Source organism: Arachis ipaensis, chromosome B1 (genome assembly GCF_059453495.1).
Source record: "Arachis ipaensis isolate K30076 ecotype BB chromosome B1, ASM5945349v1, whole genome shotgun sequence".
NCBI classification, from domain to species: Eukaryota; Viridiplantae; Streptophyta; class Magnoliopsida; order Fabales; family Fabaceae; genus Arachis; species Arachis ipaensis.
This window is the reverse complement of record NC_142436.1, coordinates 77918744-77931884: the sequence shown is the minus strand read 5'-3', so window position 1 is coordinate 77931884 and position 13141 is coordinate 77918744. Positions and strand designations below refer to the sequence as shown.

Genomic DNA, 13141 nt, shown 5'->3' with positions numbered 1-13141 from the left:
TAAATAGGCTTAAATATTAATTGGCTAGTTTTGGAAAATAAAATATATATTAGGTTGAAACCCAACTAAAAGCCCAATAAAAAATGGAAAGACCATAAAAGTTTGCTCAAGAATCTTTTTTAGAGATCGAACACAACGATTATTTTCACTTCTATTTCGTACATCTTAAGTTTTTAACGAATTTATTTTTATTATTAAACAAAATAAAATATAACATCACACGATATATGTTTTACATCCCATTTAATCATGAAATATGCGTCAATTTATTATTTTTATCAGAAATAAAATAAGTATAAATAATATTTTAATTATTTTAATATGTAGTGCAAAATTTAAATTCATGAATGGATACGAAGTTATGTTCGAAGTCTATGCGTGTTTGTTTTATTGTTTACATTTGTGCTTTGTATTTAATTAACTCCTGAACTATAGTTTAACTGTTTAAGTAAAACCACACCAACTTAAGTAAAAGATATCCAAGTTAGAAAAAAAAATTGGATTTTACATAAATCTGAAGAATAAATTAAATATGTAAAATTCAAAATCAGAACAAATAGTAAAATTGTTCCAACTAGTAAAAAATTTATAAAGTCGATTAAGCTTTTAAAATTATAATATCTAAAAATTTAATAAACTTTCTCATTGAGAAAAATCGTAACAACAATTAAATGTAGCCGTACAACGTTACCCTGAAGCTAAAGCATGCAAAATAAACCTCAAAAACCAAACTTACACTTCAAGAACACAACATTATGAAATACGTAACAGTTAACTAACATATACTCCTATATTAAAATTTTGCTACATGCTACATCAAATCCTAAATTCTTATATCCATCCACCAATGAATAACTTGAAATCTATCAATGTTTCATTTGAAACCCATCAAACACAACCTCCTAGTGGATCTTCTATACAAATCCTAGATTCATCAATCCAAAGTCTAATAAGATCATGGCAAAGAAGGCAAAGGTGGCTACATGTTTTCGCCACATCATCATCATCAACCCAACACCAACAAGTTATGAATAATAATGCACCATGGAGGAACCATTTGGCCAATTTCCTACAATCAAATTGGGTTCATTTGTTTTCAATCTCATTGCTCATTGTGGACCTCATCATCACAATTCTTGAGCTATCTTCATCTTTGGTTTCACCATGTCATCAACAAAGGGTGAACAAGGTAGAAAAACTTAGTCTACATTGGATTGGAATTAGTATCCTTAGTTTACTTTCAATAAAGTCTATGGCTTTGTTAGTGGGGTTAGGCTCTTCATTCTTTAAGCATTTTGGGTATGTTATGGATGGAGTTGTGACCATTGTGGCTCTGTTTTTGGAAGTGTTTCTTGAGAGAAAAGGAGGTAGTTTATTGATTGTTGTGAGTTTGTGGCGTGTGATTAGAGTGGTGGAGAGTGTGTATGAGTTAAGTGATGAAACAATTGAAGCTCAAATTGAAGGTATAGTTTGTCAATTTGAGGCACTCAAAGAAGAGAACATGAGGCTCTTAGAAACAATCCAAGGAAAGAGCAAGGCCATTGAAAAGCTCAAGGAGGATTTGGATAAATGTAGGCATTGAATTTGAAGCTCCACCCCCATCATCATGAATTCAAGAAATTTTGATATTCACATTGTGGCCTTCTATTTATTTGTAGGCTAAATTAATATACAATTTTCTATTATCAAATAGAGTATGAAATGTATATGGGATGAGCTTTACATCTTATCTAAAAATAAAGAAATCCCAAAAAAAATCTTTGTTATAATTGAAACCGAAAAAGATGCATTAGTTATAAAAGAGAAAGCTAGTGCAATTTCTGATAACTTGTCTATATTAAGTTTGGTTTACATGATATTTACAATAATTAGTTCTTAATACTTTTTAAGTAGATGATAAATTAAAAATATAAATTTGATGGTTTAAGACAATACATAAGGCACCGTTTGGTTGATGTTTGTGTATGTCAAAGACAGAGACACAGTGGGACGTGTTCTTTGTTTGGCACGTGAGACATAAATTAAGAGAGACACAGTGACCTCATTGCTATAATGCTATGATATTCTTAACTGCTTGTTATGTCATTGACTCATTGTCATTAATCAGGAGCAATATCGTGGGGTTTGCTTATTTATTTATTTTAATCACGCATTTGCCATAAGATCAACGTATATTGAAAATGAATAGGGATATGAAGGAGTGCTTCTGACTGTTAGCCATGATCCATGATTTAAATTATAAATATATGGGATAGCAATTACCGATGAGACGCTTGTTTGTAATGACTTTTTTTATTGAAGATAGAGAGACCTGAATTTTCCGTGACTTCTTAAATAAGTATGAGAAGACCGTGTAATTTGAGTTATAACTCATTGATTTGTTTGTTTATTTGTAATGACTTTGAAGTTTGAACTATTAATTAGTGAGTATTAATATTTTTATATATAAATCTAAATAAAATCCAAAAGTAATATAATGTTAAAAGTTAAATATTGGCCAAATACGGACTAAATTTGTTAGAATTTGTTAACTCTGGAGACTTTCTCATATTTTTCTTAGATTGCTTAATTAATTGAGAGCCACATAGTATCATAAAATGTTTCTGATCAACAAATATTTTTTGTATAGTGCATAGTCATAGTTTATCAAAAAAATCGATCATGGCTTTCTCTGTCTTTCTCAGATTTTGGTGAGAGTTCAGTCACACAAAATATGAATTTTTTTAATTTATATTTATATATGTCTTTGTTAGGCATACCAAATTCTGCTATAATTTTTCTTTTAAGTCACCAAAAAAAAATTCGAGATATCATGTCTTGGAAATGGCATGCTGATCTTCGGTTGATCTTGACAAATACAGTAGCAGACATCATGGCAAAGACTGCAATGAGGACTATTTCTCCCCAAATGGAGCTTCCATTGCCTTGGAAGGAGTTTGAGAATAGTATTCAGCGGGACTGCCTTTCTTAAGCAGTTTCTTGTTTTTTTTTCTTTCTTAGTTTTTGTTTATTTTTCTTTTAAGTCACAAAAAAAAAAAAATTCTACTATAATAGATTATTGTGATGGCTTATTTTCAATAATGATATTCTGACATGCTTGCTATGTCATTGTCCTAATAGAGTGATATGGTTATTTGGGTGAAAAAAAAGAACTGATATATATCAAAATAGACATATGATGAGTGATTTTAAATCTTAAGCCATTATAGAAGGGGTTTAGTGTTTAACGCTACACTAAAAGTATAAAATACTCATCTCATATTTAGTGATAGAGAAAATCTAGAGAACCTACCAACTCTATATGCAATCATACTCATTAGTCATAGTTCATCTAAGAAGTCAAGCATCATGTTCTTTATCGGATTTTGGTGAGCTAACTCGCAATGGATGAACTTTTTGGCTATATTCATATCTGATCTTTGCTAGCTATATCAGAAACTGCTGTCATAGATTAGTGTGATGGCTTACATTCAATAATGATATTCTGAGGATCTTGCTATGTCATTATTCTAATACAAAGCAATATGTTTTATTGGATCAAGAAAAACTGATATATATCAAAGTAGACATATGATGGAGTGATTCTGAATGTTAGACATGATCGAGAATATTTAATGATATACACTAATAATTGAACTCATATCATATTTATTTATAACATGAAAGAAAATATGTCATGTTCAGTGTAATAGAGAATCATAATATAAATGTGCTCAAGGAAAACAATGCAATATAAGAGAATCACACTCCATTACAATACAGTGAGACTGCAGGACCACCTGTAATGATATGAATTATGGAGGAGAGTTCTGCACGAATTGATAATACATACATACATGCTAGAATGATTCATCTTAGCAAAAGCATAGAAAGGAATTAACTTGCATGAAAAGGAAATTAATTAGCATAAACCTTATGCATGTGCCTATGAATCAGTGACATTGATATCCTATGAAAAGGAATTAACGGCCAAGCGTCCTGCAGTATATGTAATGTTTCTAAACTTGGAAAGTTATGCAACCCATCTGAGTCACCAAAGTCCATTCTCAAGTACTTGATGAGGTCGGGTGTCAAACTCAAACTCAAACTTTCCAAACACTTGACACTTCTTGATCTATTACTTACTCGTTGAGAAAAATACAGCACCTTAACACGGCGGTTTTCTGAAATATGTTGGGCCCACCCCTTTGCATCTCCATAAAAGAATAGTGATCGAGTTGGTGATTCCGTACATGTCTCTACTGAACAGGCATAGGATCCTACGTTTCTGGGAAAGGACAATAATCTGCGATCATTGTTGTTGTTATCTGGTTTGTTACTCAGTGATATGCACAGTTTCTGTAAACTTCCTTTTCAATGCACTGTTTGGAAACAGTTACCCATTCACGACAAGGGAATACCTCCCTCACCTCATTGCTGTCATAGATCATTCGGGCAAGAGTAGTCTTGCCCGACCCGCCCATGCCGCTAATTGAAACAACATTCCTCCTATTTGAATCTTCTTCCTTCAGTTGATTAATTACACCGATGAATTCTTTCACAAATCCCACTACCTTCTTCTCCTTCACAATCTTTTCCTTCCCGAATTCACCTTCACGTATGCAATGTTTCTCAAGCTTAACACCATTCATCACAGCAGGACAATCCTGAAAGAGATTTCTGTTTTCTGTTGCTATGAGGATCCTACTACCACCACCAAACCAATCACTTATTCCCATTCCCACTAGCAACTCCAAATGCTCTTCACTATCAACCCCTTCCAGAACCAGAAGCATCTTTTTATGCTTCAACTCATGCATGGTCTTCACATCCATATCAGAAAGAAGCTCCTTTTGGAAAATTTCCAAGCGATCGTCATCGGTGGTTTTCCTTAGAAGTTCACTAACATCAACAAGAAAACCTGCTGCTTGGAACTTATATTTGATCTTATAGTACAGCTCAAAAGCAAATACTCTTATGTAACTTTTGCCTATTTTAGGATCTTCATAAATTCCCACCACACCAACAGTATCACAAGATTCAAGGTTCAAAAGTGATTCAACCACTCCAAATTGAGAATCAAATCTATTTAATTGTTGCCTGATCTCTAGAAGTTTTGCAGACACTTGTTCAACAATCTTGCCTATGACCCCTGTTTCATAACTATACATCACAACACACAATATTAAATATCAGAAAAGTTTAGAGCCGGCAACTTTATTAAATTTTGGTCAGTATGTAACTAGTAAAAGAAAAATGAGTAATTCCACACCATTGGATGAAATCTCACACAATTAAAAACATTATTGATAACTATAAATCACAAAAATTAATGGCCCCTAGCACTCCTCTATTAATATCTTTGTATGTAATTATTATTTTAGAAAAAATTATGTCTACCAAATAATTAATAAAAATAAAAACTTTATCAGGATTCATTGTAAATTTTAGAGTGACCTAATATAAAGAAATTAAACACATAATAAAACTTGTTGTCTCAATTTTTATTAATCATTAAGATGATAAAAAATTATGAGTTCAATTAATTTGGTAATTAATTAAAAAGAACTCACTGATCTCGCTCCTCAACAATGTGTTGTCCACTTAGGTCGCAAACTGTAAATAGAGCAGACTTCCACGCTTCCCCCTTGTCTTTGCCTTCTCTCTTTTCATGTTTCTCCATGGCTTCCTTATATTTGGCGCTAATCTGATATCTCACTTCTGCGGGCTTTACGTGATAAAAAACTGGGACCATGGATCGTTCGTTTCCATTGTTTTTGGAGTACTTGAGCATCTGCTCTAGTTCCAGGAGGCACCATGAGGAAGATACATAGTTTTCACTCATCACAACAATATGAATCCTAGATCTTTTAATGGCTTCCATCAGAGTAGGTTTAATTGCGTCACCTAGTTCCAGAGCCGGATCATCCCTGAATACTTGGAGTTTTTTTACATCGGCCAGACCATGATAGAGATAATCTGTGAATAAGAACCTTGTGTCCTCGCCTCTAAAGTTCAGAAAAACATCATACATGCCTCCTTCTGATGATAAGGATGACGTCGCCCACAACCACGGGGCCGGCGACGAGGAAGACGCCACCCCGGCCGCTCCATCATCGGCCGTGACGTGGTATACAACAATTGAAATCAAAGAAGCAGTGAAGCAGTGTGGATATCAATGATGAAATAGTTGGTGGATTGATTCATGAACTTGCTTGGTGACTTTGGAATATATTATTCGCTACTTGCAATACTTTGATGAATGATTGATACATATATTTGTTATAAAAAGACCTTGGTCATGACAATTGCTTTCACCAGCAATTTTATTAGAGGAGTGTTAGGGCAGCAATTTTTATATTTTGTAATCATCAATTGACCATTAATAATATTTTTAATGGTGTAAGATTAAATCTAATAGTGTGGGATCATTTAATTTTTTTTTAATGGTTAAATGATGGCCAACTTTTTAAAAAATTGCTGGCTCTAGATTTTTTCATTTTATTATATGAGCAATGCTAGGGGGCCAACAACTTTTGTGATTAGTAGCCATCAAATAGTCATCAATAATGAGTTAATGGTGTGAGATTGATGTGAGATTTCATCCAATGGTTCATCTTTCTCTGCTGGTTACATGCTGGCCAAAATTTCATAAAGTTGCTGCCTAGACTTTTTCTTATTATATTATACTAACTACTATATTATTAAACTCTTGATATTAGACTTAACCAATCTTAACTTGTCCTTTAGCATCCCAAGTCATATGTATGTCCAGCATGATGCTCACTCATTTATAGACAATTATTCTTATGATTAAAGAATAGAGAGGTGTAATCAAGGTGAAGCTATCAGCTATGGCCATGGTCCCCTCCAATTTTGTAATTTTTCTCTTTCAATTCAAGTAAATGGAATTGTGTTCTTAGTTCATTTTAAGTCATAATTTATCTTTTTCCTCATCCTCAAATATATATAATATTCTTCTCAACTTCAATACAATCTCAATCATATATCCCATTTTTTTTCTACTTCTCTAATCCTTAGTTTCTCTAATTCTAGTCCTAAGACAAAGACATATATACCTAGTGATACTTTTTATGTTCCTCTTGACTAAGAAGGAGAAATTATGTTTATTTGACTAAAGTTTTAACATCCTTCAAATATCATTAGCAGTCCATTTGATTTTAAAGATCTTGATAGTAGTCGCTATGCTTTTATTAGTTGTAATTTTTAAAATTTCACAGTATTGCTTCATTTTTTTAAAGTATTGTTAGAAAAATAATAAAAATTAGTTAACAAAAATTACACACATCTAAAAATTAAAAATATATATTTAAAATTTATTTGGAAGATAACCAAACTTTTTTTTTCGATCCAAGAATTAACTAATAAAATAGTGAAAAGCAAAGATTAAGGAATAGAAAGAGAAATTTAAAAGAAAAGAGAAATATTGTCTAATTATTATTGGTTGAAAAAAATTTTGTTCTCAATCTTTTTTTATTTAAAATCTAAAAATCACATTTAAAAGCTTCTGTTACATTAAAAGTTTATTATATATTATTGATGGTTTCAGTGGCTAAGAGAAGGGGGTTGAATCTTAGCCCCCTTTTTGCTTACTAACACTTGCTGAACTCAGAGGAGACTTTTCTGTTTTTAGCTCGTCCCTAGCCACGAGACTTTTTCATTTTGTCTCGTCACTTGGCACGAGACATTTTTGGTTTTTGCTCCTGTGCAGTAGAAAACAGAAATGGAGTAGGAGAGAAGAAAGATTACACCCAGATATATCCTGGTTCGGCTGCTAAGTGCAATGCAACCTACATCCAGTCTCCATCACAACAATGATGGAATTTCACTATAATCAACCTGATTACAAACTGTAAAGTGCTAACCCAACTTACAAGGAGATTCCCACAGAATCATAAAACACAACATAGATGAACAAAGGAACTCTAAGACATCTATGGCTTTTTCTTTTAATTTTGTACTCTCTGCCTTTTTCCGCTCTATGACTTTTTCATTACAAACCTCACTGTTTGCCTTTTCTCCATGAGACTCAAGACATGACAAAATTAAACAGAAAAATACTAAACAGAATACATTGAAGGAGAAAAAAATCTGTAAGCTTAGGTAGCTCTGAGAATCATGTGCCTTGCACTCTCACTGCTTACTTCTAACTCCTTGCTTCAAAGCGTGGTTGTTCACTCTTTTTATAGAAGAGGGAAGCCTCCACACTTGAAGCCAAAACCCAAGCTTAACTTCTTTTCCTTCACACATAACCGGTTCGGCCACACAGAGAGAGAAGAGATAACCATGCAAAACCCAACATGCAATTACCTCTAGTCCTTCCTTGGTCATCACTCTTCATCAATCCGAGCTCTCCATCCTTGGCTTCCTCTCCAAGATGGATTTCTGGCCCTTGATGCTTCATGATGATGATGACTTCATCTGCTTCAATCTCTGCCTCTTCCATCACTTCGTCACTCTAGCTACTTCTTGTGGTGGTTGAGCAGAATCAAAGACAAGCCATGCCTCCAAGAATCTCACCTTGCTGGTCGAATCTTCTTCTTCCTTTTTGAGCATGAAGAGCTCAAGATTACCTCACCAAATCTAACCACATTTGGTGAAAATCTCAGCCACAACTCATTTTTATTTTAGTATGTTTTCTTGCCATCATTGTGATGGTCTTTAGACTTGCTTTCTCTTCCTTTCGATAGCTCATTTTTGCTTCCATGGCTACCATTATTTCCTGTGTAATAACCGAAGAAGAGAAGCAAATAGAGAGAAAAGAGAGAAATTTGAAGAGCATTGATTTAGGAAAGAGAAAGAGATAAAATGAAATGATTCTTTCCTTGCTGAGTAGCGTGTAGTCATAAGTGCTACTATCAAATCAATTGTCTTGCTTTCTCTCTCATAGTTCCCATGCAATAAATGACAATGTAATGAATTTGGAATCCATCACATGGTGAAATGCTTGGATCCGTTGGAAGCAATTTTGCTTTCCTTCTTCCACTTGTTTCGGATCATGCATGAGGAATTAAAATTGGGCTAGTTGTTTCAATCATTTAATTCTGGCCCAATAGTAACATTTACTTTCCTGATGAATTTTTGGAACATAGGAAAGCATTTTCAACTTGGACTTGTAACCATAATAGATTAAATTGGCCCAAGTAAAATAAAGAATCAATTCAGCCATGTTCATCATATATATATTATCAAAACCAAAGGCTGAATGTAATTGGGCTTGCACCAGAATTTTGGCCCAATATTAAAACTTACAACAAAATTATTTAATCAATATATGTTAAATGAAAATCAGATTAATAATTTTGTAATTAATTATTTTTAATAATGTTTAATCATCATAAATATTAATTTAGAGTTTTCCAAACTCATCAATTATAAATCATACCAGTAAATTTAATATCAATATAAAATTACTTGCATAATTTTAATAATTCAAAAGTAACATACCATAAAACTACTGTGTATTAAATATACAGGAGTTATTAGATTATAAAATATAAATAATCTTATAAAATAACTAAATAAATAAATAAATAAATAAGAGGTAACAAATAAAGAAATATAACGAGAGAGAGAATTGTTATTGATGTTGTATTACATTTGTTTCATATTACACTCCTATTTATATGCACACAAAAGGTAACATTTTTAACTTTTATTAAATTCATCTCTCTTGAAAATGTGCCTATTACTAAATGATGGTCATTCACTTCATTTGATCTTATCATAACACTCCCCATTGTATGACCATTTAGGATAATGTCTCGTTAAAACCATACTAAAGAAAAACCCTGTGGGAAAAAATCTTAGTGAAGGAAAAAGAGTACAATATCCTTTGTGATGGGGACTGCCTCATTAAAAATCTTGTCAAGAAAAATTCAATGAGAAAAAACCTGACCAAGGAAAAAAGAGTACAGTCTCTCCCTGTTGTCGACATCATTTAATGTCTCGAAATCGGCGCATCCCAATTTCATGTACCAATCTTTCAAAGGAGGATTTTGGGAGTGACTGTGAATAAATCTGCCAGATTGTCACTTGAGCGGATTTTTTGGACATCAATTGTCCCTTGATTTTGAAGATCATGAGTGAAGAAGAATTTGGGAGAAATATGCTTTGTTCTATCGCCTTTGATGTATCCGCCTTTAAGTTGAGCAATGCATGTTGTATTATCTTCAAACAAGATAGTTGGAGCTATCTTATGATCAATCAGTCCACATGATGACAGAATATATTAGATCAGACTTCTGAGCCAAAAATACTCGCGACTAGCTTCATGAATCGCTAGTATTTCGGCATGATTAGAGGATGTTGCAGCAATCGTCTGTTTCGTGGACCTCCATGATATAGCTGTACCTCCATATGTAAACAGATATCCTGTTTGAGATCTCCCTTTATGTGGATCAGACAAGTATCCAGCATCTGTATAGTCAACTAATTGTGACTTGGATCCATAGGGATAAAACAATCCCATATCAACCGTCCCATGAAGATATCGAAAGATTTGTTTGATTCCGTTCTAATGTCTTCTGGTTGGAGAGGAACTATACCTTGCTAATAAATTCACAGCAAATGATATATCGGGTCGTGTATTATTAGCAAGATACATTAGCGCTCTAATGGTAATAAGATATGGTACTTCAGGACCAAGGATATCTTCATTTTCTTCCTTAGGATGGAATTGATCTTTATTCACATTCAAAGATCTTACGATAATTGGGGTACTTAATGGATGTGACTTATCCATATAAAATCTCTTCAAGATCTTTTCTGTGTATGTTGTTTGATGAATAAAGATCCTATTTTTTGTATGCTTGATCTGCAGTCCGAGACAAAATTTAGTTTTTTCAAGATCTTTCATCTCAAACTCTTCTTTTAGAGCTTTTATAGTTGTTGGAATCTCTTCAGGAGTTCCAATGATATTTAAATCATCAACATACACAGCAATTATAATAAATCCAGATGCAGATTTCTTTATTAAAACACACGGGCTGATATCATCATTTTTGAATCCGTTTTTGGCCAGATACTCAGTAAGACGATTATACCGCATTCGTCCAGATTGCTTTAGACCATATAAAGATCTTTGCAATTTAACTGAGTATGTATAACCCCTGCGAATATTCATTGGATGGTTTAGATATCTTTAGTCTTTCGGGGACTTTCATATAGATATCCCGATCTAATGAGCCGTATAAGTAGGCTGTTACCACATCCATTAAATGCATATGTAGTTTATGATATGCAGATAAACTGACCAAATAACGCAATGTTATCGTATCCACTACAGGGGAATACGTTTCTTCATAATCTATACCGGGTCTTTGTGAAAAACCTTGTGCCACAAGTCGGGCTTTGTAGCGCACAACTTCATTTTTCTCATTTTGTTTTCTCAAAAATACTCATCTGTATCCAACAGGTTTTACATCTTCTGGTGTACGGACTACAGGTCCGAAAACTTCACGTTTTGCAAGTGAGTCTAATTCAGCCTTCATGGCTTCTTTCCATTTTGGCCAATCATTCCTTTGTCGACATTCTTCGACTGACCTTGGCTCAAGATCTTTATTACTTTCATGCATGATATTTAATGCCACATTATATGCAAATATTTCATTGACAATTGTCTTATTTCGGTCCTATTTCTCTCCTGTAAAGACATAATTTATCGAGATCTCGTCATTTTCACAATTTTCAGGTACCTAAACGTCTTCTGGCGTTAACACTATATCAGAATTTTGGACAACTGCAGGTGTCTCTACTATGTCTTTTTCAACAAGAATAGTATTTACCTCTTTTTGCTTTCGAGGATTTTTGTCTTTGGAACCGACAGGCCTGCCACGCTTCTAGCGTGTATTTGCTTCGGTGGCAATTTGTCCAATTGGGACATCAATTTGAATTGGGGCATTTTCTGTTGGTATATAAGACTTGGTTATCCTCTTTGTATCGGAAAATGCATCATGCAAATCATTTTCTATTCTTTGCAAATGTATAATCTTTTGAACTTCTAGTTCACATTGCCCTGATCGAGGAGCTAAATGAATCAAGGATGATGCATTCCAATTAAGTTCCTTTTCAGGAAGCTTATTCTCTCCCCTTAATGTTGAAAATTTTGATTCATCAAAATGACAATCTGCAAGCCAAGCTTTAAATACATCTCCAGTTTGTATCTCAAGATACCTCACTATAGAGGGAGAATCATATCCAACATATATCCCTAATTTTCTTTGAGGTCCCATTTTGGTGCGATTAGGTGGTGCAATAGGAACATATATCGCACACCCAAATATTCTTAAATAAAAAACATTTGACTGCTGGCCAAAAGCTAATTGCATAGGAGAGAACTGATGGTAACTCGTTGGCCTCAAGCGAATAAGTACTGCGGTATGTAAAATAGCATGCCCCCAAACCGAAGTTGGGAGATTTGTTCTCATAACTAAGGGTCTAGCAATCAATTGGAAGCGTTTAATAAGTGATTCTGCTAACCCATTTTGTGTGTGAACATAAGCTACTAGATGTTCAACACTTATTCCATTAGCCATACAATAAGCATCAAAGGCTTGGGAAGTAAATTCACCAGCATTATCAAGACAAATTACTTTGATTGGATTTTCTGGAAATTGTATTTTTAATTGAATAATTTGAGCCAGTAATCTTGCAAATGCCAGGTTGCGAGAAGATAATAAGCACACATGTGACCATCTTGAAGATGCGTCTATTAGGACCATAAAATATCTAAAAGATCTACATGGTGGATGAATAGGTCCACATATATCACCTTGAATCCTTTCTAGGAATTCAGGGGCTCAAATCCAATCTTTACTGGTGATGGCCTTAAAATTAACTTCTCTTGAAAATATGCAGCACAACAAAATTCACTAGTTTTAAGAATCTTCTGGTTCTTTAGTGAATGTCTATGGGAGTTTTCAATAATTCTCTACATCATGGTTGTTCCTGGATGACCCAATCGGTCGTGCCAAGTTATGAATTCATTTGGGTTAGTAAACTTCTGGTTTATAATGGCATGTGATTCAATTGCACTAATCTTGGTATAATATAACCCAGATAAAAGTGAGGGCAACTTTTCTAATATAACCTTTTTATTTGAATCATGAGTTGTGATACATAAATACTCATGATTTCTCTC

The 13141-nt window shown here is 33.6% G+C and overlaps 2 protein-coding genes across 2 annotated transcripts; one reads left to right on the top strand and one right to left on the bottom strand.

The window, feature by feature from the left end:
• Positions 1-808: 808 nt before the first annotated feature.
• Positions 809-1635, top strand: LOC148577158 (uncharacterized). The gene has a single exon (XM_088503312.1). The coding sequence runs from the start codon at positions 809-811 to the stop codon at positions 1580-1582; it is 774 nt and encodes a 257-aa protein (XP_088359438.1). The 3' UTR covers positions 1583-1635.
• A 2044-nt stretch (positions 1636-3679) lies between these two features.
• LOC107635602 (TMV resistance protein N) lies at positions 3680-6244 on the bottom strand. Its single transcript, XM_016339119.3, has 2 exons — positions 5553-6244; positions 3680-5142 (listed from the first exon to the last, which is right to left on the bottom strand). Exons 1-2 carry the CDS (start codon positions 6011-6013, stop codon positions 4320-4322), a joined length of 1284 nt encoding a protein of 427 aa, XP_016194605.1. The 5' UTR covers positions 6014-6244; the 3' UTR covers positions 3680-4319.
• Positions 6245-13141: the final 6897 nt, after the last annotated feature.

Excerpts from the sequence above, each read along its gene's own strand:
- LOC148577158 (XM_088503312.1), top strand. The coding sequence starts at position 809 with ATGCTACATCAAATCCTAAATTCTTATATCCATCCACCAATGAATAAC.
- LOC107635602 (XM_016339119.3), bottom strand. The coding sequence starts at position 6,013 with ATGTATGATGTTTTTCTGAACTTTAGAGGCGAGGACACAAGGTTCTTA. Across the intron at positions 5,143-5,552 it reads ATTGTTGAGGAGCGAGATCA|TTATGAAACAGGGGTCATAG; the intron begins GTGAGTTCTTTT and ends TGTGATGTATAG.